The 23,320-nt window shown below is 58.6% G+C and overlaps 1 protein-coding gene across 1 annotated transcript; it reads right to left on the minus strand.

The window, feature by feature from the left end:
* Positions 1-1,000: 1,000 nt before the first annotated feature.
* AFAP1L1 (actin filament associated protein 1 like 1) lies at positions 1,001-22,370 on the minus strand. Its single transcript, XM_065690604.1, has 19 exons — positions 22,291-22,370; positions 9,048-9,176; positions 8,432-8,515; positions 8,026-8,126; positions 7,768-7,879; positions 7,287-7,385; positions 6,431-6,642; positions 5,923-6,102; positions 5,214-5,300; positions 4,744-4,837; positions 4,450-4,602; positions 3,823-4,034; positions 3,378-3,523; positions 2,912-2,990; positions 2,694-2,799; positions 2,330-2,494; positions 1,946-2,124; positions 1,563-1,691; positions 1,001-1,186 (listed from the first exon to the last, which is right to left on the minus strand). Exons 1-19 carry the CDS (start codon positions 22,304-22,306, stop codon positions 1,163-1,165), a joined length of 2,307 nt encoding a protein of 768 aa, XP_065546676.1. The 5' UTR covers positions 22,307-22,370; the 3' UTR covers positions 1,001-1,162.
* Positions 22,371-23,320: the final 950 nt, after the last annotated feature.

Genomic DNA, 23,320 nt, shown 5'->3' on the forward strand with positions numbered 1-23,320 from the left:
AGTGCAGGCAGGCCAGTGCCAGCGTGTTTATTGAAAGCTGCTTACCTGGTTACCAACAAGAGGGCTTTGAAAGAGCGAGCTCCAAAGGTTAATGGTGGCAGCCGTTAGCATGAGTGGGTGACTGGCCTGCTCCCTTGTTCCCGGCACAACAGCCTGGACCTTTCCTTTTCATTCCTATTCCTCATTTCTGCCAGTGCTAATTGACCTTCCTCCATTTCTCCTTCCTCCCCTCATTTGAAAGCACCTTTTTTGGTCTTTTGTGTTTTGTTTTAATGTTTAAACTTCCCTTCACTCCATTTTGACCACATGCCTTGGCAAACTGTGTCTGACTGCAGCAGCAATAGTGCGAATGTGCTGTTGGCTGGGAGACAGCCCCGTCCCTTTTCCCAGCTGCCCCCAAAAGCTAGCATGGGGCTAGGGAAGAGAGAGCCGGGCTGCCTTCAGCCTCAGCCCTTTGCAGCACTTCTAAGCTGTTTAGCAAGGTTGAAAAGTGTCCATTGTTAATTTGCTTTCAAATGCTGACACTTGAGTTTTGTTCATTCCTGAGGGAAGCCAGCATGCCCTCACCCTTACTGCCTGCAAGACAAGAAGGAAATACTGCACAACGGCATTTGAGCTTGAGATATAAGGAACCCTGAGATGAGACCCTGCGGAGCTGGGAGCAGTGAGCAGGGCAAATGATCGGCGTCTCGAAAATGTCCGGTCCTGAGCAGCTCATGAACTCCAACACTGAAGGGGGCAAAAAACCCCAACAAGTCCGTGGTCACTTTGGAAAGCTTTAGACTGGCTGCCAGCATCCCCAGGGTGGCACACGCTGATCCTGATAAATCACAGTGCACGCAGGCAGTGCCGACTGACACCCCTCTCCTTCCTTATGCACCTTGTGCTGAACTTCTGCCCCAGGGAGGCTCCCCCAGAGATGGGTTTCCCAGTAGTATGTGACCCTGATCCAGAAAGGACTCCCCTTTCCCCACCCGCCTCCCAGATCCCCCTCCCGCCCCTTCCCCATGGTTCATAGTGTTGCCCACGAGGCAGATGGTGCTGCAGTGGTGGGGTGTGGGACAGCATCTCTTGCCCCATGCGCCTTGGAGAAAGGGGGCTTGTAGCTCCTCTGTGCGCCCCAGTGTCCATCGGGGCTTGGCAGGCATTCCTGCAGCCTGGCTTAAGTCTGTTTCTTCTCCCATTCCTGCAGAGAAAGGACAAAAAGCAGAGGATGAGGAGACATTGCTGGAGAAGCGAGCACTGAGCTCAAAGGCATCCCTCCCTTCTGGGGGCTTTGGGCCACTTCAGTGTCACCGCTGCCTTAGGCATTGTAAAAGCAATGCTTTTGTCCCTGCCCACCCAGCCTGCACTTCCCAAATCTGCCTGCAAGCTGGGATCACGCCAGCAGTGAGTGCTTCTGAGCTGGGTCAGCCTGGCTGCAGGGGACCCTGGCAGTACCCCTTGCTTTTAGGGTACGGAGCCAATCCCCAATCCCTCGATTTCATGATCAAGCAAAAGGGACAGAACAAAGGCTGAGATTTCCCATGGGGCCAGGGAGCAGAGAGAAAGTGAAGCAGGACCTTGGCCTTCCGCAGCACATTCCCCTTGTTGGCAGGGAGTATGGAGGGACTTCTTTTCCTCAGTTCAGCTGCACAGTTAACAGGGACCAAGTGCTCAGGGGTGCTCCCATTCGGCTTGTTTGTAGCTTCCTGTAGAAAAGAGGGAGCAAGAAGGACAGGGATTTAGGAGACCCAGGGAACAAGGACAGCCAGGAAGAGGAAAAAGCACAAACTGTCTTGAGGTCAAAACTGATGTGGCCAAACCTAACTGATGCTTCGCTTCCCACCTCTGTCCACAATGAGACAAAGGGGCAGGGATAGCCCCTCTTCTCCATGTGCTGCTTCCCCCGCCACCCAAGCATCACTGCTAGGGGAAGCTGGAGCCAGGAAGAAGGGACGCATACCCCATTCTCAGCCTTGCTGGTCACAGCCAGCCCCAGGGCCGGGCCTCCCGCCAGCGACTGTTTCAGCCGCTCCTTCACTTCGGTCAGCTTCAGCTCCAGGTCGACGCGTCCCTCCTCCTTCTGCCGGCACTGCTCCTCCAGCACCGCCACCCGCTGCTCCAGCTCCTGCAGCTTCGGCCCTGCTTGCACAAGCACACCAGCTCAGCGCCTTTGCCCGAGGATGAAGAAGCCAGCCATCCTCCTGGGTTGGGACACTAGATGGGGCCGCCAGCCTGGCAGTGTGCTGCAGCCAGCCCAGCCCACAGCCACAGTGCCACCACCAGCCCAGTGTCCCCAGTGCCTTCAAGCAGCCGCAGCTGCAGCACTTGGATGGCACCAACCTACCCGTGCTGCTCTTCATGGCTTCCCGCAACTCTCGCTTCTCTTTCCGCAGCAACACCAGCTCGCTGCGGATCGATGCTTTCTCCTTCTCCAGCTTCTCCTTCTCTGTCAGAAATCGCCTGGCATCCTCCTCCGCCCGGTTCTTCCCGTACCTGTACTGGTTGGCATCTGCATGCCCAAGGAGACCCTGTCAGGAAGGCTCTGGGTTTGGCTGCACCGATGCCAGCTGAGCCAGCACAGCACAACCCATCACCCGTGTGCCGGAGCCGGTCAACCCCAGCCTGGCTGCAGACCCCCTTGTGGAAGCAGCATCCCCCAGCCCTGGCCAGGGTCCCCATGGAGCTCTGTGGCTCAGGGCCTCACTCACTCGACGCGTGCCTCTTGACCTTCACTTGTGGGTCCACCCGCCGCGACTTCTCACTGCAGGAGGATGCATGGCGCTTCACCTGCGCGCCTGCCGGCCGCTCCTCGGCCTGCGGTGGTACAGGAGGACACCGTGCTGTGACACCCACGGGGCCATCACAGGGCATCTTCTGTAGCCCGACCACAGTGGTGGGAGAGGGCGAGCCACGGAGCCTCACCCACCTGAACCTTCTCGTAGGGGACATCATCGTACACCACACGGGAGGAGTCTGGCTGGTGGTCCTGGGAGGAGCTGGCCCACCTGCAGGAGGAGAGATGGGGTCTTCACTTCCATTTGCCAGCCCCGCAGTGAGCCCTTTCATCACAGAGGGATTCTTGCGTTGCATTCCCAGCTTCACTCATGAGCACTCTGCCCTACTCACTCTGCCTTACCACACATATCCCTTGAGTCCTTCATCCACACTGATGAAATACATTATGCTTTCCATTCTTTACAAGGGAAAGTGCCCTGCTTTGGGCTGCCCAACTTCTGGGGCACTGGCTTTCCCCACCATCACAGCACAAACAGTATCCCAGTCTGGGCCTTTTCTAGGGAGCACAAGGGCTGAGGATCTCCATCCCCAGCCCAATGCTCTGCCCCCAGCACAGCCCCTTGCCAGCCCGCAGCACAGCAGGAGGACAGCCTTACAGGTAGGAGTGCCTCACAGCCGTCACTATGTTGGCAATGGTCTCCACATCCACATAGTCGTAGTGCAGGGCCTCTGGTGCTGTCTGCGAGCCTGTCTCCACCAAGAGAAGACCCAGCCAGCGGCCCAGGTCTTCGGAGCAGCTTGCCTATGGGAGAGAAAAGGGTTTGGGGTGCATGCCCAGCTCCCGAGCTCTCGTCCTCACTCCTGTCTCCCAACACAAAGCCCTGCTGTGGAGAAGTGCTTTCTGACATGAAGCGTGTGTGCAAGACTTAGGAGCATCCATATGAGAAAGCACGCAGGCACATGGAGGAGGTCCCAAGAGCCCCAGCCCTGGGCTTCCTTGACATGCAGGGGAGGGGAAAACACAGCACTACTTGGATGCAAGTGGGGATCATCACAGGAGATGCTCCCCAGCACCCCCTGCCCACCCCAGTGCCTGCTTACCTCCAGCGCCACCACCTCCTGCCCGCTGCGAAGGATGCGGAAGGCAAAGGGATGTTTGGGGCCCAGCCCCGGGACCACCTCGCAGCCCCGGAGCACAATGGCGTTCACGTGTGTCCGCAGGTCGGTGCGGTCCTTGTGGAAGTAGAGGGTGTTGCCCTTGAGGCGACACCAGCGCTCCTTCCAGCACTGGTTAACCAGGACGCTGAGGTAGCCTGGGGGTGGCAGGGCCAAAGGAAGGGTCTCAGACATGGCTGCACAGAGATTACAGCATGGCTCCCTACTACTTTGGTCCTTGTGTGCCTCAGTTTCCCCGCAGAGAGCCATCAGGAACACCCTGGTTCCAGGTGAGGTGCCAGCTCAGTGCCACACAGTGACCTAAGCCTGTTTTCTGGACACAGGTAACAGTGAAACGTGGTTCCCCATGCACCACAGCTATTTGGAGAACTGGGGCTGGGCACCATTTCATAGCCTGAGGCATATCACAGGCCTGGAGCAGCTCCATGCCCTTTCCCCCTCCCCACTGCCCCTTTACCCCCAGCCTGCCCACTATATGGGAGGAAGGATGCTGCTCCCTGCTGCTCCCAGCCCCACATGAGCCGAGCCCTCTCTGCCCCAGCCCACACGAACCACAGCAGGGGATGTCCTCCTCGGTGGAGGAGGTCTGCGTGTCCTCGGGGGAAGGCTTCTTCTTGGAGAAGCTGATGATCCTGGTGATCTTCTTCCCTGCCGCGCGGCTCATCGAGCCCTTCAGGTCAGCCAAGCCACTCTTTTTGCCTTTCCCTGGAAGGAGGACAGGGTAGCTGTGTGCCCCTGGTGCGTTTCATGGCATCCACCTCACCAGGAGAGGATGCTCTCAGCTGTGGAGCGCACAGATGACCCTTGGCTGGGGGACAGCCAGCATGGCTGGGGCAGGGACCGTACCATGCTCGCCAGGCTCTCTGCGTGCTGCTGCGGAGCTGGTCTCACCCGTGGCCACGCTGTCCGAGTCAGAGGTGTGCTTCTCCTGTGACAGACGCTGTGGGAGGGCAGAGCAAGGACCCTGTCAGCAGCATCCCCATCAGCAGCATCCCCCCTGTCAGCAGCATCCCCCCTGTCAGCAGCATCCCCCCTGTCAGCAGCATCCCTCTGTGCTGCTCCCAAGCAACAGCCACCACCAGCCCTTCAACTCTCCTGTGCAGGGCTAGGATGTGTCATGGTGCCAGGGGAGTCCTGTTCCCCATCCCCAGGGGTACAGAGCCCCATAAGCCCCACAAGCCCCACAGAGCTGCTGCGCGGGTTGAGAAGGATTCCTTGCCCAGCACCAGGAGCTCGATGTTTCCAGCCCCACATTCCCCAGTCTTGGCCACAGCAGCCCCATGCAGCACTTCAGTGAGGTGGTTAGAAACCATCACCTTATCCAGGTCCAGCTTGCAGGGCATCACCGGGGAGGTGGGGGCTTCTATCCCGCCCACGGCCGGACTGCTGGCTTCCTTTATCACCTGTGGAGACAGCCCCCAGCAGACACTCAAAATGGACCCGAGGGACAGGGCTTTTTCCGCTTGGCTCAGCATGCTCCCATCTTGCTGCCAACGCGAGGCTGAACCCCTGGGATGTGTCCTGTTCTCTGCAGAACAGGCCAGCAAGCCCTGCTGAGGGCACCAGCCCAGCTTGCTGAGGTGTGACCCACACCTTGGCCCCTTCAACTGCAACTGGTTTGGCAGATTTTGGCAGAGACTTTGGGAATCTGTCAATCAGAGGCGAGGGCCGTGGGTGCCGAGCCGCTCTCATCCTGCCAGCATAGGGCACACCAGGACCCCCTGCTTTACAGGCGGGCACAGCGTGGCTCTGTAAAACAACCCTGTTCTCCCACATGTGGGGCAACAGCGGCGTTTGTGGTGAGCTCAGAGGCTCCTTTCCCCCCGCAGCCCCCACCTCCTGCCCCTGAACAAAGGCAGGAAAGGGCCATGGGGAAGGAGGGGGAAAGCAAACATCCCCACCCGCGGGGGCTATCAGCGCCGGAGGCGCCCCGGCCCTGGGAAGCATCTGGCCACCCCCCAGATGATAAGAGATAGGAGCAAAGCCCCCTTCCAGGGGGCAAGACCTTTCCCAGGGCTGTGGTACCTTCAGCCACTCCTCAGCCTGCTCCTTGCTCTGCACGGCCAGCACCAGCGCCTCGGCCCCCGGCAGCGAGAACCGCAGCTCGTGCTTCTTGCGCCGCCCGTCCTTGGGGACATAGATGACGTTGCAGGAGCCCAGGGGCACCTCCACGTGTGGCTGACGGTCCTTGGAGCTCTTGTAGCACTACGGGAAGCAAAGGGAACCGCTCAGGGCCCAGACACTGGCAGAGCTGGGGTCCCTCTGGGGTGGCACAGGTGGAGATGGCTCAGTCTCTGCGCCAGGCTCAGTGGCAGAGGGCTGCAGGGTGTCCCCTCACTCCATGGGGTCCCAGAAAAGAGGACTCCTCCATTTGCTAGTAAAAGAAGCAAGGGCAGCCTCTGCATGTGCTGTAGGGCAGTGGCAGCCTTGGGACAGGGTCTTGGCTTGGATAGTGCTATTCTTCTTCAGCTTGGACCCAATCACCCTCATAACCCACTGACAGGTTTCTGTCCCACAGCAGCTTTGGGCTCACCAGCAGTTTGCTGTCCCGTATGATGGTGAGCTGCTTGGCCCACTGTCCGAAGCGCTTCTTGCGCAACAGGAAGGCACAAATCCTGCAGTCCTTCACGAGGTTCATGGAGGCTTCCTCCGACGGCCACTGGTGTGTGAGCTGCCGGCTCTTCCCCTCCTCCTCCTCCTCATCGTACGACTCGTAAGAGCTGCTCATCGCATCCGAGTCATTGTCTGGAAGGAAGCAGGCGAGTCACCCTGAATGGCACCCCAGGTCCTGCCTGCTGCGCACCCCCACACACTGCTCTGGGGCAGAGCCTGGGCTGGGTGCTGGAATGGAAGGACTCCATGTCATCCTCTGCAAACAGCAGTGTTTTGACCTGAGCAGTCTCAACTTCCCTTCCAAACCAGGCAGGATGCTCATGGGCTGAAGGCCAGTCCCAGGTGCATCTGTTCAAACCCCATGGATGGCTTATTTCTGTGTGAGGCTCCAACTTTGAAAGCCTGGGTTAAACCTTCTACCTGCATCACAGCATCCCGTGCTGGCCCTCTGCACACACCTCCCACACAGGGCACGGAGGAGCAGGGCTCTGCACTGGTGTCTCAGACCTCCTCTGCCATGGCAGAGGCACCTCACACAGGTCATGAGAGCTGCACAGTCCACCCCGTGATGGTGACAGACACGGCACCAGTTACACCCATTCTGCAGCACAAGGACTCTGCTGCCATGACAAACAGCACCACACGCTCCTTGTTTTTTGGCCAGCACATTCTGATATGAGAGGTTCTCCAGCCTGAACCCCACCAGCCCCCAGACCAGTGCTCAAGCCCCATCTCAGGGCTGGACTTTTGCTGAAGCAAAGGCACCAGATACCTACAGGAGGTTTTCTGCTCCCCGTTCATCCTGGTGACAGGATAGCTGCTGTCTGCATCCTCGTAATAGCCATCCTCGATGGAGTTGGGGGGGCTGGAGCTGTCTGTGGAGTAAGCAAGGAGCAGCAGGGGCTGTTAGAGAGCTGACAGGGGCTGGTTTCCCCCAAGGATGCTCTTAGCAGCGAGCTGTGAGCCAGGGCAGAGCGAAGCGCAGCTTCCCGAGGCATCTCAACATGAGCTTCCCAGGGCATCTCAACATCGGCTCCCTGTGGATCCAGCCTCTCCCCATCACTCCCTTCCCTATCAAACCAGAGCATACAACTCCCTGCAATAACAGCACAGCGGGATGGGAGGGGAACAAGACAGGATCAGCGCTGGTGGGAGCAGTGGTGCTGCCTTCCCCAGGACCAGCTGCCAGGCGGGCAGGCAGGGGGTGCAGAGGGCAGCTTTCGGGTCTCCCCCGCCCCGGCACAGGGCAGGACTCACTGCGGGAGGTGATGTACTCGGGGGCCTTGCCAGGGCCCAGGGGCAGGGCTTCCTCGTAGTAATCCTCAGGCGGGGGAGTGGTGGGCAGTGGTGGGGCAGGGTCCACAGGAACCTGCGGCAGAGACACCACTGCGTTAGCAGAGCGGGTCATGATGGGTCCCAGCGGTGACACGGGACAGGAAGGGGCCCCAGCCCCGGCCACCGCCAGCTCCCCGTGCGGGTGCAGAGCAGACCTCATCGGGGCACTCAGGCACTCACAGGTTTCGCCGTCTGGGTCCTCGCCAGCTCCTCCCCTGCAGCACCCTCACCGATGTCCCCCTCCTCCTCCTGCATGTCCTGGAGGTCCCGCAGGTCACAGTCTGCCCGGGGTAAGCGAGAGGGTGAAGGGAGTGGGAAACCCCAACCCCATGCCCTCCCCGGCCATGCCTCCAGGGACCGCCAGGCAAGCACTTATGGCCCTTCACTGGGAGAGTGCTGGGTGATGGCATTGCTGGTAACCACTGCTGCTGCATGGACCCCAATGGCCAGGCCCCAGAGAGCGATGGGGGAGTGGGAGCAAGTGCCTGGGGTGATGATGCCCATGCTAGACACAAGGATACAGCTTTCACCCTCTTTCCCCGGGCACCCCAATAGCCCTGCTGTCAGCAGGGGCCCCAAGACGTACCAAACTCCTCAAAGAGAGACTCCACGAAGCTGGTGCCATTGCTCAGGGATGCTGTGTTGACATACATGTAGTCCACGTCCTTCCCTGGGAGGAGAAGGATGCTTTCAGCCTGGGGGTGGCTGGGACAAGCACTGGCACCCTTCCTCCCCGCAGACACCAACCCAAGGACACAGCCCAGCTCACCCCACCATGCCATGGGGCACCCTTCTGGAGCAGGCACCCAGGAATCCCCAGGGCTGCCGCCGCCTCCCCAGGAGGGCAGGAAGGTGGGAAGGCTGTGAAGTCTCAGGTCCTCCTGGCCTTCCCATGGAAACCCCTGCACTCAGCAGGCAGGAAGACCTCTGTGGAGAGCCGCTTCCACAGGGAGCAGCCCCCTGCAGCCATGGCAGGGCTGACACCGGCCCCTGCATCCAGGGTGGGATGAAGATGGGAAGCAGGACCAGGGAGCAAAGTGCCCCGAGGGGGCTGAGCATGTGCTCGGCACTGGGCACAGAGGCAGAGCGCCCTTGCCATGCAGAACGTGTTCCTGCCCTGCTGGGGATTTGGCCAGGATCTCTGTGGGGCAGCTGCCAGCCCTGGGGACAGACAGCAAGCACCACAGGAGCGGGACACAGACCTGCGGGCGGCTGCAGCTTCTGCAGGATGGTGGACACGGCCAGCTTCTTCTCCTGCGTGGTGGCACTCAGGTACTCGTGGTCCAGCAGCTTGAGCAACACGCTGAGCTCTGGCAGGAGCTGATCAAGCACTGGAGAGAGCAGGGAAAAGCCCGTCAGCCAGGTTGGTATTGTTAAAAACAGGCAGAAGGGGCTGGAACGTATGGAAGACCCCAGGACGTGGGTCTTTCCCAGCTGGCCCATCACGGCTCAGGCGGCATTTGCTAAATGCACACGTGCTCCTTCCATGCACAAGCTCTTCCACCTGCACACAGACACCAGGATGCAGCCTGCTGAGCCTGTGAATGGGAACGCCAGCTCTGCATGCTACTGGACCAGTATCAAAGGGCTGAGGACACATATTTTTCCATCAGATAAAACTACACCTCTGTCTGCCCGACACCAATCACTGCTGTTGGTAACCCCTCACTGTGACAGGCCCTGGGTGACGATGAGGGAGGGAGGAAGGGAGGGAGGGAAGGAGGGAAGGAAAGGGAGGAAGGAAAAGGAACCCAGATGCCATCTCCAGAGCCACCTTACAATGCCACCTCCAGCTGGGGGACATTCATATTCCTCTGCTGTGCTCAGCCCACCTCCACATGGTGCCCATACACAGGCTAGAGCCTTCCTCCCCAGGCTCACCAACAGCAGCTCCTCTGCCCTGCTGCCACTCCTTCCCTGTATCATTGCAGCTCATCCACCCCACTCCAACCACCCCACTCTTCACTCCATGCATGGAGTCCCTGCCCCAGCTGACAGTCCCTGCCCAACACAGGCACCTGAAAGGTGCTTGGGAGCATGGAGGGGCTCTCCCCACCCAGCTCTGTGTTGCTGGTCCAACACACACAGCCCAAGGTGCAGCCAAGAGAACAGTGGAAATCTTGGCAAAGAGGAGCTGCAGCAGAAGCCACAGCTCATCAGCTTTCTGATGTGTGGGAATCATAGAATCATCTAGGTTGGAGAAGACCTTTAAGATCACCAAGTCCAATCACCAGTCCCAGTACCCACCAGCTTCTGGGCTGCTGCTGCACCTGAGCACAGCATCATCCCAGCAGACAGAAGGGAGACAGGGAGAGCCCAGCAAAAAGCAGGAAGAGAGAATTTGCCACAAATCACCATCACAAGCACAACACAAAGTTCTGGTCTCCTTTCTGATGTGGTGATTCTTGGGCTAGTTTTTTAGCACCCAGCGGCTGTGGGGTTACCCACGCAGTGAGGGTCCAGAAAACACTCGGGTATTTGCATGTCAGAGCATGGCTACATAAACAGTTTCATCAGTGAAAGCAGTATTTATGGGGCTGGCAGTGGCTGACCAACACATTAGCAAGAGATGGGAAGGATGGGGAGGACCTGAAATCTCTCCTGAGCTCCCACACCCCCAGTTCTGCAAGTGCACCACATCCTCATCCCAGGTCTCTTCCTGTACCAATCTCCTCTGAGCAGGATAAGACAGAACTGAGCCAAATCTCAAGCCAAGTTTCTGTTTTACCCAGGACCATGGGTACACCCAGATGCCCAGGGTGGTCCTGCAGGGTGCAGTGCCTGCTGGAGATGCATTGGAGAGGCCAAGCTCAGGGACACCAGCAAACCTGCAGCCCTGGAGGCCACAGAGGGCAGAATAAAGCTGTGGTTTCTTCCAGTGCAAGTGTGTGCAGGATCCCTTCCCTTGGCAGCAACCAAAAGTCATCATGGCACAGCTGGGCAGCATGCAGCTGGCTTTGGGTCTCCAGGGACAGTAGGAGATTGCAGAGACAGAGGTGATTGCAGGGGCAGATTGGATGTGCCGACTGATGGGGATGGCTGGCAAGGAGGGGAGAGCATGCCCAGGAGTATGGAGCATCAGGGACACCCTGTCTGGGCTGTACCCATCCCCACCACCAGGTACTGGGATCCCATAGCAGTGAGGGCTGGCATGGGGTGTATTTCGCAGGAGAAGAGCACAATGCGCTGCTGCATCTGACGGGATCCTCGTCACTCATGCTCTTTAAGGCCCTCTATTGGGCCCTAACACCACATCCACTCTGTCCAGCACCCATCTAAAACTGCGCTGCTATAGTTTGACCCAGGAGTTTGGGTGCCCACCTTCCACCCTTCGAGCCACGACACAGAGCATGGAGTGAGCCTCCCAGGAGTGGCAGGAAGCAGACTGGAGCTGCTGCCCAAAGCAGGGACAGTGCAGTCAAACCAACTGCTGTTTTCAGCTGAAGGAAAGCCAAATGTGAGTGGGTTGATAGAGATCAGCACCCGGCCAAGATGAGCCCCTGGGCAAGGAGACAGTGTGCCCAGCCCCAAATCCCTGCCTCCCCAGGACACAAGGCAGGATGCGCCTCACAAGTCTCTTCCTGCCGCCCCAGCCGATGGGTTTCTATCTCCGCAGACCTTCTGCTTCCTCCTCCCTCCCCAGCGCCAACCTAAACAGCAGCCTCAGCCCTTTCGGCAAGAGCAGCTTTGCCAGCACTCATCTCCTGTGGGCAGGCCAAAGCAGGACAGGTAACCCTCAGTCGGGGAGCAGAAGCCTCAGCACAGCTCCAGAAGGAGCTGACAGCATCCCCCAGCCCATAGGAAAATAGAGGGCAACCACAAGGGAAGCGGAGGTCCTGCTCCTTGGGCTGGAAAAGCATTGCACAGCAGACAGGCAGCCACAGGATGCAGGTCCTGCTGGTGCTCTGCTCACTGCCACTCTCCACCATGCACCTCCTGGGGTGGGGACCTGCTCCGCCACGCAAGAACCTCATGCATGATGACCGAGGGTAAGCACTCAGTTCTCATGGCCCTCTCTTTGCCCCTCTGCAGAGGCAGGGAGGAAGGGAAAGTGCTCCCTAGGATGTCTGCAGAGTGCAGCACAGGCAGGAATGGAGCAGGCTCCTGCTCAGCAATGTGGTGGTGGTCTCCAGCCCAGGTCAGATGCCCTCCCCTTCAGGGCTTGGCAGGGCAGGGGACTAGCAAGGAAGCAGATTGGACAAAAAGCAAGATGCTCCCTGTCCACCCAGCACCTGCAGGCATCTAAGGAGACACCCATCTTCCTGCTGCCCCGGCTCTGCATGCTCTCAGCTAACCACAGGCTCCCACAGAAGAGATGGGGACCACGTGCACTCCCTACATCAGCCTCACAGAGCACATGGAAGCCCAGGCCATGGTGGTCACCAGCATCCCCATCCCCTGCCCTGTGTAGGACATCTCCCGTCACAGCCACCAGCTCTTGTGTCAAGGCTTCAGGCCAGCTGAGAGCAAAAGGGCAGGAAGGTTCCTATTAATAGTGACAAAGCAGGCAGCAAGGGGTCCCTGCTGCACACAAGGAATGAGAGTGGCTGATAAGGGAGGCTTGTGGCCAGCATGGCAGCCGGGTGAGCTCATCACAGCGTCCTGAGCACCCAGTGCTGAGCTGGGCACACAAGGCAGGGTGAGCACTGAAGGCTCCTTTGTTCCCCACAGCTGAGCTGTCCCCTCCATCTCCCTTGTTAAACATCCTCCAAAACACAAGGCACTAAAAGAGGCCTGCAAAGCAGGAGGGCACAGAGCTGCAGAGCCGAGCCCTGCTTGGGGCCAGTGCAGGAAGGGAAGAAATTCATTTCCTACACTCGTTAGGCTTTCAGCGTAAATTAGGTCAATGGGGTGGCTACAGGAAGTTAAGGGGAGATTGCTCCAGCCAGGAGGGCGATGGGGACTGATGTGATTGACCCACAGTCACCTGGTCATGTGTGAATGGCACATTGCTCCTGCAGTAGCCGCTGATGGGACACGGACACCTCCGGCCTCACACCCACCTCTGGTACTGACAAATGGCTCCCACCTGCTTCCTTCTGCGGCTTCTCCTACAACTGACATCCTGTGGGATCGCACTGCTTTGCTGGGGTCAGGCTCTGGACACAGGCATCCCAACACAGGGAGCGGAGCCAGCCTCCCCTCCCAGGAACTCGCTCCTCTCCATGCTTGCAGCCTGTCCTGCTGCGTGGTGGGATGGGGAGATGTCAGTGAGGTCCCTGAGCCTGGGAAGGCCAGGAGCCGGGGCAGCAGATGGCTTTAGCATTAACTAAGTGGGGCTGGATGGGCTGGGGGCAGCCAGGGCAGCTTTGCTGTGGTGGGGTGAGCCGGGAACCAGCACCAGGATGCTGCTGCTATTCACAACAGGGCAGTGTTTGCTCTGCTGCCCTGGCAGTGGTATCAAGCACGATGCTGGCAAAGGAGCTGCATCTCGCCCACCACCCCTCTTCACCCTGCACCCAGGCCAGCTCTATTTTTAGACCCAATGAACACTCCCCCCCACCCCAGGGACCTGTTTCCACAGCACAGAGATAAGGGTCCAGGCACAGCCTGCAGCTGCAGAGCCCTTCTCCCCCTCCTCGGCCTCTGCTCCGTCACAGAGCAGGAATCGGGTCTTGCTCCAGCAACCTGCAGAGAGGAGGAAGAGGAGGAGGAGGAAGAGGCTCTGGCCAAGCCAGAGCAGGAGTTTCCTGGTGTTCAGACACAGCTTTTTTTGGGGGGGGGGATGAGACAATGGATGTGGAGTTGTCACCCCCAAGGAAAGTGGCTCTGCAGCCTGAAAGAGAGCCCCGGGGAGGGCAGACGCTGTTTCACAGCACCTAACGCTGCGAGGCTGCTGCAGTGGGAGGTGGATGGGGACCTCCATCCTGTGGCTGCGGTTCTCCTGTCCTCCTCCTGCCCCCGGCCACGCTTCCTCCAGCGCCAGGTGAAGGCTGGGGGTGAGGGGGAAATCGGATGCTGGGAGTAACCACCATTGTTTGCAGCTAAAATAAAGCCCAAGCAAAAATAAACCCTTCCTGTTGGCACGGGCGGGCCTTGGGATGCTCTGCCTGCTGCGCGGGGCTGCTTAGAGCCATCGACACCGGTAAACAAACGTTTATAGCTCCTGGGATGCCATCAATCGCTGGGGCGTGGGCCAGGGAAGGGGGCACAGCAGGGGACACCCCAGCCCCAGGAGGGGGGGTCACCTGCCCTATGGGACAAACAGACCCAGCGCTGCTGGGGGCCTTGCTTGTAGCACACAAACCACTCTGACCTGTCCATGGGCTGATGTTGACAAGCGACACCCAGGCACCGGGATGTGCCTCCATCCCTCACTGCCTGTCCCAGCACAGGCTGTGGGCATCAGCGGAGGGGGGATGCCTTAACTGGACGCTGACAGTTCCCGTCCAGCGCGCTGCTTCCCACCCCAGCAGGGCCAGCTTTCCCCCACCGCTGCTCCTGGAGGAAAGCCGTGGCCTCCTGAGCTCTGAGCTGAGCTCCCGGGGCAGTTCCTGTTCCCGTTCCCATTCCCAAGGAGGTTTCTTTCCGACGGGGAGGAGGCAGGCGCGCAGCCGGTGAGGAAGCGCCTTGGCGGGGGCAGCGATCCCAGAATTGTTCCTTTGTGCAGGAGTAGGACACGCCAGTGCCTGCCTGCGGCCACTGCTGCTCCGGCGAGGGCACGGCACCCTGGGGGAAGGAAGGGCAGCGCTCAGCCCCGAGAGGCGGCAGGGATGAGCAGGGCATCCCTGCCAGCCAGGCACAGCCTCCCGGCCAGACGTCACCAGTTGGGCATGGTGCAAACTGGGATGACTGGGATGAGCTGGTGGGGCCAGGAATACCAGCCTGGAAAGTACCTCCTGCTCCCTGCACGGCTGTGGCAGCAGCTTATCGTGCTCCAGCCCAGAGGGTATTTAGGGAAAAGCCAACCATTAATGATCACGCTGAAACTCTGCCCCCCCCCCGTAACAGTGGAAGATTTGCTAAGGGGCTACTCAATGGACATGAATCATCTCCTCCTGGAAACAAGGGCCCCTTGAGTGGGGCGGATGGGGGGAGCACGTCTGCATCGAACAGTGCCATCAGGAGACTGAGTGCTTGGGGCTGGCTCCTGCATGGCCAGGAACCCTCCACCCTCCCAGCTCTCCGACTGCTCCAGCCGGTGCCTCTTCCCACCCCTCACTGTGATTAACCACCTTGCTGTTAGCCCCAGGACCTGGCAGCGTCCCTGCTCCCCCCCGGCACCGCAGCAGCATCCCCAGTGCTGTGGGGAACAAGGCGAGCTCAAACCTTCTGTCTTGTCCCCCAGACTCCCAGCACCTCCCTGCTGCCTCCCCACAGCACAGCCTGCACAGCCAGGCTGCATCAGGCAGGGACACGTCTGGGATCTCATCATCCTGACCTCACAGTAACTAATATCCTTAGCTGATAACCTTGGAAAATCAATCGCGAGAGATGAATGTGAAACCTGCTTGCTCGAGGGGGCAGAAGGTCCCTGCCTGCTCTCCTTCCCAGCACAGCCTCCCGCTGGCTTCTCTCCTTAGATGAAGGAGCCCACGGGGTTTGTGGGGCCCCTCCATCCCACTCCAGACCTGAGAAAGGGGAGATGAGCAACCAGAGAGGTTAAATAGCAAGAAAACTGCCCTGGCTATGCCTCCTTCATCTGTGGCCCCATCTTTTCCAGATGCACACCCCAATGCTGACAGCAGCTCAGGAGGGGATGCCTTTCCCAGCACAGCTCCAGCTTTCAGCAGTGCTTGTGTGAAGGGTCCTGTATCTGCCCCAGTGCCCTTGCCAGCAGCGGCTCCTCTCCCCAGTAAAAATAGCCCTGCAGAAAGCCTTATCGCATGGCCTGGCTCCCAGCAGCTCACATCCCAGCAGAGACCAGCCAAGCAGCAAGTCTAACCTGAGGCCGGGCAGCAGAGCTGTCCTTGCAGCCAGGCTGTCCCCAGGCCCTTTATCCTGTCCCTCTGCACAGAATGGGTTTCTCAGTCCTCATCACCACCTAAAAGGGGAGAAGAACAAGGGGAGCTGCTCTGCCCAGCACACCAAGCCAGGCACAAGGGAACTGGTCACAGAAAACTCCAAACATCCCCATCCTAGTGCACTATTTTCTAGAGGAGAGACAGTTTCACATCCTTGTCACAGTCTTAAACTAGACAACAAGAGTCCTGAATAGAAAGATGTGTAATTACAGGCTGACAGAGCTTGCAAAGGGCAAAGATTATCACCTGCATTCACGCCCCTGCCAGCTCATACACAGCAAAACCCATCCCTCACTGCTGTGGGGCCAGTCAGGCCTCTTCTGTATGTAACCAGATTAAAGGAGGAACTGGAGAACCAGGGGATGGTGGTGGTTCCCTTCGCACCCAGCCCTGTGAAGGCAGCGCACCCCTCTCAGCATGGCCCACAGGGAAGGGTGCAGCTCTGCAGCCCCAAGCTGGTCCAGGCTCTCCTGGGGATGCTCATACTCAGAGCATGGCTGTGGGTGGAAAATCAACCCCTCAACAGCAGCAACTGCATGTCCAGGGCTCTGCTTGGTGCCCAGTCCCCTTGATGGCATCTCCCATAGAGCCTCCAACAGTGCCATGAGGATTGAAAGCCTCTCGCTGGGCTGCAGGGTATGTCCTTCCACACAGCAACTTTCGTCAAAGCAGAGCAGCTTCACAAGTGGTGCAGGTAATAATTAACAGCCTGATTAAATTACCCACAACCATGTCCTGTGACCCAGGCAGATAACCACCCTCCAGTGCCCCATGCTGCAGCAGGACTTCTCCAGGGGCTGATCCCCCTCCACTGATGGCTTAGCAGCTCTTTCCTCACCTCCTGGAGAGGACTGTTTGCTTTAGCTCTCCGAAAGCAAACTTTACCCCTCTAAACCCCAAGAGGCTGCATTTGCCCCCACCCCAGAGGAGCAGTGGGTGGTTTCTCCATTGCCCTCTTACTGCTGAGCACAGCAACAAGTCAAGCAAATAAAAACACCCAGGTGAGATATCGCTCTGACCCTGCTCATGCCCCCAGGCAGTGCATGGGCAGCCTCCTCCCTGTCTGTTCTGCCCTTGATTCCTAGGGGCCTCCTAACCCCAGGAACAAGTAGTTTCCAGCCACAGCTCAGCCCAGTTAACACAATTAGCTCTGCAAATATACCTGGACCAGATTCAGTAGTTCCAGGCTGCATTTCAAACCTCAGTGCCAGCCTCAGCGGGTGCATGGCAGGATGCTTGGCCAGACCAGCCTGGGGCTTGGAGGCTGCTGGCTGGAGAATACGTTTAAATAATGAATGAAAAAGAAAGGTTTGAGATGCCCTTTAAAGGAATAGTCAGGCAGGGGCGAGACCTGCTGAGTAATGTATAAAGAACAAGCTGCAGGCAGAGGGGAGATGTTAGCATTAGTCAGAACCAGAATAAACTCTGCTTCCTCCAACCTGAATTTTGGTGTCTGCCTTTTCCAAACAAACTCTGCAGCGCAGGCAGCAGCAGGCTGGCCTGGGCTCCCCACGGACACTGGGATTGGCCCTGGAACCAGTGCTACAGCATTTACCCATCCCTGTGACCACCCCCTGTGGCAAGCAGAGCATCAGGAATCCTCCCCCCGTCACACCTTGCTGCTGTCTCTGAGCTGGGGCGACCTGAAGCTCTCACCTCTCTGCAGCCCTTCGTCTCCACCAAACCTCAGGCTGCACAACAGCAGGAATTACAGCTAATTGCAGGCACCGTGGTGGGAAACCCGCTGACTCAGCACCCCAGTGCTTGATAATGGCTCTCCTGTGGGCATGCTCTCCCCACTGCCCTGCCCGTGGGCAGGCACAGCTATGTCAACACCCAGGGCCAGGTGGGTCCTTCAGCCCCCCGATCCCCAAAATGGACATCCCAGCTCTCTGCATCCCAAAAGGCTGCTCTCCGTGTCCTTCCCCAAAACTAAGATCCAAAACACATTGGGTGCAATACCCAACCCGCAGGAGTGAGATGTGGGAAGGCTGGCAAGGCCGACACATCTTTTTAGGAGGAAGAGTCACACAATTGGCTGTGAAAGTGACTGGACCCTCAGAAGCATAATAGGGTATGAGACTCTCATCTAGCAGGATATGGGTGCAGGATTTGCTGTAAGGAGCTAATGGATTAGCCACCAGCCAGCTCTGCTTTCCCAAATGCTTTCAGCCACGTTGCACAGTGTGGACCCCTCTTTTCAGAGGCAGTGGGAGGACAAACCACAGGCCTTCTGTGGGGGAAATATCTCCACAGAGTCGAAGGGAGACAAGGACACAGCACCCAGCCTCCTGTGTTACATCCCTGCCCCGACCTGGCAATGCCCAGGAGCTGGGAGCTGTGCTGGGCTTGAGTCCGCCCTGCCCGGCAGTGGAATTGGGACCCTCTCAGTGGCCAGCTCAGCCCTGTCCCTGCAGTCAGTGATGCTCCTGGACAGGCAGGGCAAGGCAGAGGGTGTCTGTGTGTGGGGCCATGGCCGTGCTGCCCCGGAGGACCCTCGGAAGGCAGGATAAGCGTATTTTCTCAGCTGAGAACAGCCCTTCCGTTTCCTTCCCTTGCCCAGCTCCGCCGGGAGCATCAGGTGCAGTGGCAAGGCCACCGGCCGACAGCATTTCCTACCCGCTTAACCCCTGCAGGGCAGGGATGGAGAGGCAGGAAAGCCAGTTTATCCCAGCAGGAAAACCAGTTTATCCCAGTGGAAAAGCCAATGAGCTGGAGCACAGGGGAAGATGCGACTGCTCTGGTTATTGCCGATGGCTCCCTCAGTGCCAGGACTGGTTCACCAAATCTGCTTTTAACTGCAGGACACAAAAGCCAGCTATCAAACCTGTTGGTAGGAAATTCCTGGCTCTGTTCTTTACAACCTTAGCTTCCGAAGGCGTAAGATGACACTGAGATCACATAAAATGGGAGGCTGCACCCAGTGGACAAGGAACCAAAAAGGGTTTTTCCCCCCATTACCAAGCTGGATGGGTTTAATGTGCAAAAAAACCCAGAAGAAAGCCAAAGCCATTCTTTGAGCCACTCCTTCCACATCTCCTGCTAACTGCCAGTAATCAGAACATACCAGCCTCTCCCGGGGCTCCCTCTTATCACTTCCAGGATCACACGCGCATGAAACCCACTTCAAAAACAGAACAAGAAAAAAGCATTTTGAGCATGGAAACCCCTCGCAGCAAAGATCTGTTTTCGTTCTAAACTCTTACGAAATATCAGTGTTTTCCCCTGCCTGCCAAAGAGCCTGCCTTTGATGCGATGGGAGGCATATCAGGAACAAAAATGGAAGGGGCTGCAGCAACCTTGGGAGGTTTCCAACCCAATTGTCCTGCTGCTGCCCTGGAAGGGTGGCATTCAGTAGATACTTCGCAGAATTGACAGCTGTGCCCTTAATTTTAAGGTTCCTTACATGTAGGAAGAGATGTGTGTTCCTTAGGAGAGAGCTTTGGCTGTGCCAAGCTAGATAGTAGTCGGTGTAGGGAAGGGTTAAGAGGATAGAACATGAGTCTGGGATGTCAGAAACCACTTCAGGCCTCTACTCTGCTAAATCGCTCTCTCTGTCCCCAGCAAGTTACTTGGCTACTGAGCCACACGCAAAGCTTGCGTCAAGCTCAGTTTTTGCTCCCTGTCCTCCCCTGAAAAGCCTTCCCACTGCTGGGATGAGACAACTTCTTCAAAGCCTTAACCAGAGTTTTCCTGGGCTGGGATAAGAGCCACCAGTCTGCTGCAGGCAGGAGGGTTTCAGGTACACGGGGGCTCAGCGCTGCTCCATAGCAAAGGGTGAATCAGCCTCGCAGCTCAGCACATTTGCACCGGAAAACAGCATTTCCAGGTCAAACGTGGGAAAGAGGCAGGTTTTCCACACAGCCCAGCACAGTCCCCAGGGGCCCTGGCTGGAGGACACTACCTTGGCTGGGAGCACCAGTGCTCTTCAGCAGCCCCTGCTGTAACATGCACCCGTGATGTACAGGGAAAGTCCTTCTGGAGCAGCCAGGCTGGCTCCAACAGTGATCCAGGACCTACAGCAAGGCCCATTTCCCTTGGTTAAGGGCAGCGTGGCGCAGAGAAGGATATTGGAAGATACAGGACAGATAACTCCAGTGTCGCTGTGCTCCGCTTGGCATCAGCACCCCTGGGGCCATCCTCCCACTGCTCTGCCCAGCATGCAGGGGCCTGGGCAGCCCACGGTGGGCTCAGCCCCTTCCCCACATGCGCCCCGCCATAAACAGGCGGCGGATCCAAGCAGCTGGGTTTCCAGCGGAAGGAATGGCTGCAATGCGGGGGAGAGCTCGGCACTTGCCTGGCGCTAGCAGCTGATCCCTGCTTCTCACCCACTCCGCACCCTCATCCACCGGGCTCCGTGCATGGATTCCGGCTGCTAGGAATGATCCGGGCTCCCTCCCACCAACCCCGTGGCCTCCCCATTCCTGTGGGCAAGCTGGAGCCAAGTTTATCCCTGACACACCTCCACTGGCTTTGCTGGATTTAGACCCCAGATAAGTTTGGTGCAGGAGCTAAATTCTGGTGGCACAAAAGGTCAGGGAAGAGTCACTAATGAGGAGAAGCCGTGTGTGAGCACAGCCCTGCTAGAACAAAAGCTCATGGCACAGATCACCTCCCAAACCACACACGTGTGCGCTTCTCCATCAGCACAACCCAAAACAGCTCCACAGGCAGCCACTGGTGTGGAGCTGAGCCCTGCACTGGGAAGGCAGCAGGCTCAGGTGGAGCACGGGTAGAGATGGAGGAGCTGGCAGATCATAAAGCAAGAGCAAGGCAGGATACACACAGGGCCCGACCGGAGCTCCAGGTGAAGAAAGGGGCTGCCAGAGGGCAGGTAGGGGCTGGAAATAGGACACAGAGCTCCTACCCACCTCAGATCCAGCACCCCTTGTGCTAGGGAAGGGAGCCTGGTGAGACCTGCACACCTCCCCTCTGTGAGGCACAGAGTGATCCTGCAGTTCAGGGTGATGAGCAGGAGGTTTACATTAGCAAAGAGCCATCCAGATACTAACAGCAACTCATTACAAAGCAAAGCAGGCATTGCAGCCACTACCACAGCAGGCACCAATGAGGGGGATAAAACAGCACCAGTGGCACTCTTCTAGCAGGGTCAGCCTGCAGAACAGCTACACCATGCCCAGGCCTGTCTGCATGGTGCTCCAGGATGGTCTCTGCAGCATCCCAGGCACCCCCTGCCCGTCCATGCGGTTTGGCCCCTGGTTTGATTCTGGGCGGCCTCCCACCAGCTTGCACAGCAGGAGGATGGGAAGCAAAGACCCTCTGCTCTCCTCTCTCCCCATCAGTGAGGCCCTCTGGAACCTTGAAAGACAGCTCTGCCATCACATGTCATTTGACAACACAGCTTCCAGCAACAGCACCCTCCTTCAGCGCTGGCAAAGCCACCCTGGCTGGCTGGCAGGCAGGGCGAGCCGCAGCAGCGGGGGAAGGCTGTCCCTGTCACCGTCCTGTCCTCTCGCAGGCTGCTGGGCACTGGCACTGCTCCCTGAGCACAGACACCGTGAGCGGCAGCCCAGGAGTCAAACTCCTAATAACTGAGTTTCCACTGCGGAAACGCCACCCCATCCTTTTACATCGGGAAGGGGAACTCCTGACCCTCGGGTCCTTCTGGTGCTGACCCAGAGCTGCAGACCCAGCACTGTCTGAACCACCCTGGGATTTCTGCGTGGTCCCAACCACCAGAGCCAGGGATGCCCCTGCCCTCCTCCGTTATAATTTTTGGCTGGTGCTTCTGTGGCACCTCTGAGAACTGGTTAAGGGCCAGTACCCCCATGCTACACCATGTCATCACCTGCAGCCCCAGGCCACCGTTCAGCAGCAGCGAGCAGCAAACCCCCAGCCCGAAAGTTTCCTCTGCTCCCTTCAGCGACCTGCAAGCCCCAGCAGAAAGCCCAGACCTTCTCTGCAAAGTTGGCCCAAAGCCCTGGCAGGTTTATTCATATCCCAGATCAAAGCCCGACAGCTACGTGAGCCCCATGCCATAGACTGCAGGCAGGAATCACACACATGTGGGAACACAGCCTCTTCCCAGCAGGGTGGGGATCAGGTCCTCCATGGCTTTACGAGACCACCGGCATCCTCCCCAGCTAGGGAAACTCTGGATCCGGCCAGCTTCATCTGGAAACACCAGCCACCTCCCTTTCTACGACCATAATTGCCCCTAACAAGTGCTTACACCCCATCAACTTGCTTTCAAGCCACTGGCTTTTCACCCATCCGACCAGCGAAGGGAAACTGGTACCAGTCTGTGTCCCTGCTGGCCCTGCCGCAGGGTTGGTGGGGGGCAAAGGCACCAAGGGGACAAAGTCCCGCATCGATCCGGTGGGTGCACCCGCTCGGTTTGGAAAGGGATACGCGACCCGCTGTCCCCCGGCTCCGCACGGGCATCGCCGGGCGCCTCACGCCCGGCACAGAAGGGAGAGGGGATGCACGTCCCGTCCAGCCCCGTCCCACCGCCCCTTACCGCTGAGCCGGTCCATGGTGCCGGAGCCGCGGGCAGCACCGGCCGGCCCGGGAGGCGCGGACGGGCGAGTGTCACCGGCAGCAGCCGCCCGGCGGGGCCGGGTCTCGCCGTCGGAGCGGCCAATCGCTTGGTCCGCCCCTCCCCCGGTGCGCGGCAGCGCCGAGCGCCGGCCCGGCCCCGACACACCGCCCGGGGCTGCCCCCAGCCGGTGCCCCGCCACGGCCAGCCCCGCACACACCTCCCTACACCGCCAAGGGTGCCCCGGGATGCCCGTGAGCCCCACAAGCGCTGCCCCACACCGCGCACTGAGCACCCCGGCACCCGCAGATCCCCCCCGTTAGTAGCAGGGGTCCGGAGCGGGTTGGTTTGGGCTGATTCCCCAATCCCAGTGAGCAAGGACAGCTCTCCATTAGCATCTCATTCCCTGCTTCACCTGCGCTGTCCCTGCCCACAACCCCTTCATATCCACTCCCTCCTGGTGCCGGTCGTGCGCCCAGGCTGGCCATGATGCTCATGTCACTGTCACTGTCCCTCCCCAGCAAAGACCTCAGAGCAGAGCTGGGTTTGGGAGAACGGTGGGGTGTGCAAGGGAACATGGGGCAGCAGGGACAATGACTCCTGGCACCCCCAGGACAACTGCACCCACCTCAGACCTGCAGCGGAGCCCTCTGTGGCAGAAACGTGATTCAGTTTCACACGTACCCACTTGTCACTTGGGAAAGCAAAAACTGGACCATTAGACGTGCATTAGCAGCTGGGCTCCAGGGCTTCCCCATCTGGGGCACTCAGCACAGGACAGTTGGGAGTCAGTGGTCCCTCTGCATCCCCTGTGCCCACCCCTGCTGCCCCTGAACAGCATGGGCTGGAGAAGCTTCCCTGAGAGCTAGCACTGAGCCCTGCCTCAGTTTCCCCATCTTTGCCATGCTGGTAGTTATGGGCAACAGTTACTGTCCTTAAAATGCTTTGAAAATGAAAAGACTCCCACCGTTGTGTTATTATTAATAATAGCCTCCAGGCTTTATCACTGAAA

This window comes from Lathamus discolor, chromosome 10 (assembly GCF_037157495.1).
Source record: "Lathamus discolor isolate bLatDis1 chromosome 10, bLatDis1.hap1, whole genome shotgun sequence".
In the NCBI taxonomy this organism is placed as follows: Eukaryota; Metazoa; Chordata; class Aves; order Psittaciformes; family Psittacidae; genus Lathamus; species Lathamus discolor.

Bases quoted from the DNA above. Each gene is read 5' to 3' on its own strand.
- AFAP1L1 (XM_065690604.1), bottom strand. The intron at 7,880-8,025 runs GTGAGTGCCTGA...TCTCTGCCGCAG, and splicing joins GGACCCAGACGGCGAAACCT to GTTCCTGTGGACCCTGCCCC. The intron at 3,524-3,822 runs GTAAGCAGGCAC...TCTCTCCCATAG, and splicing joins AGGAGGTGGTGGCGCTGGAG to GCAAGCTGCTCCGAAGACCT.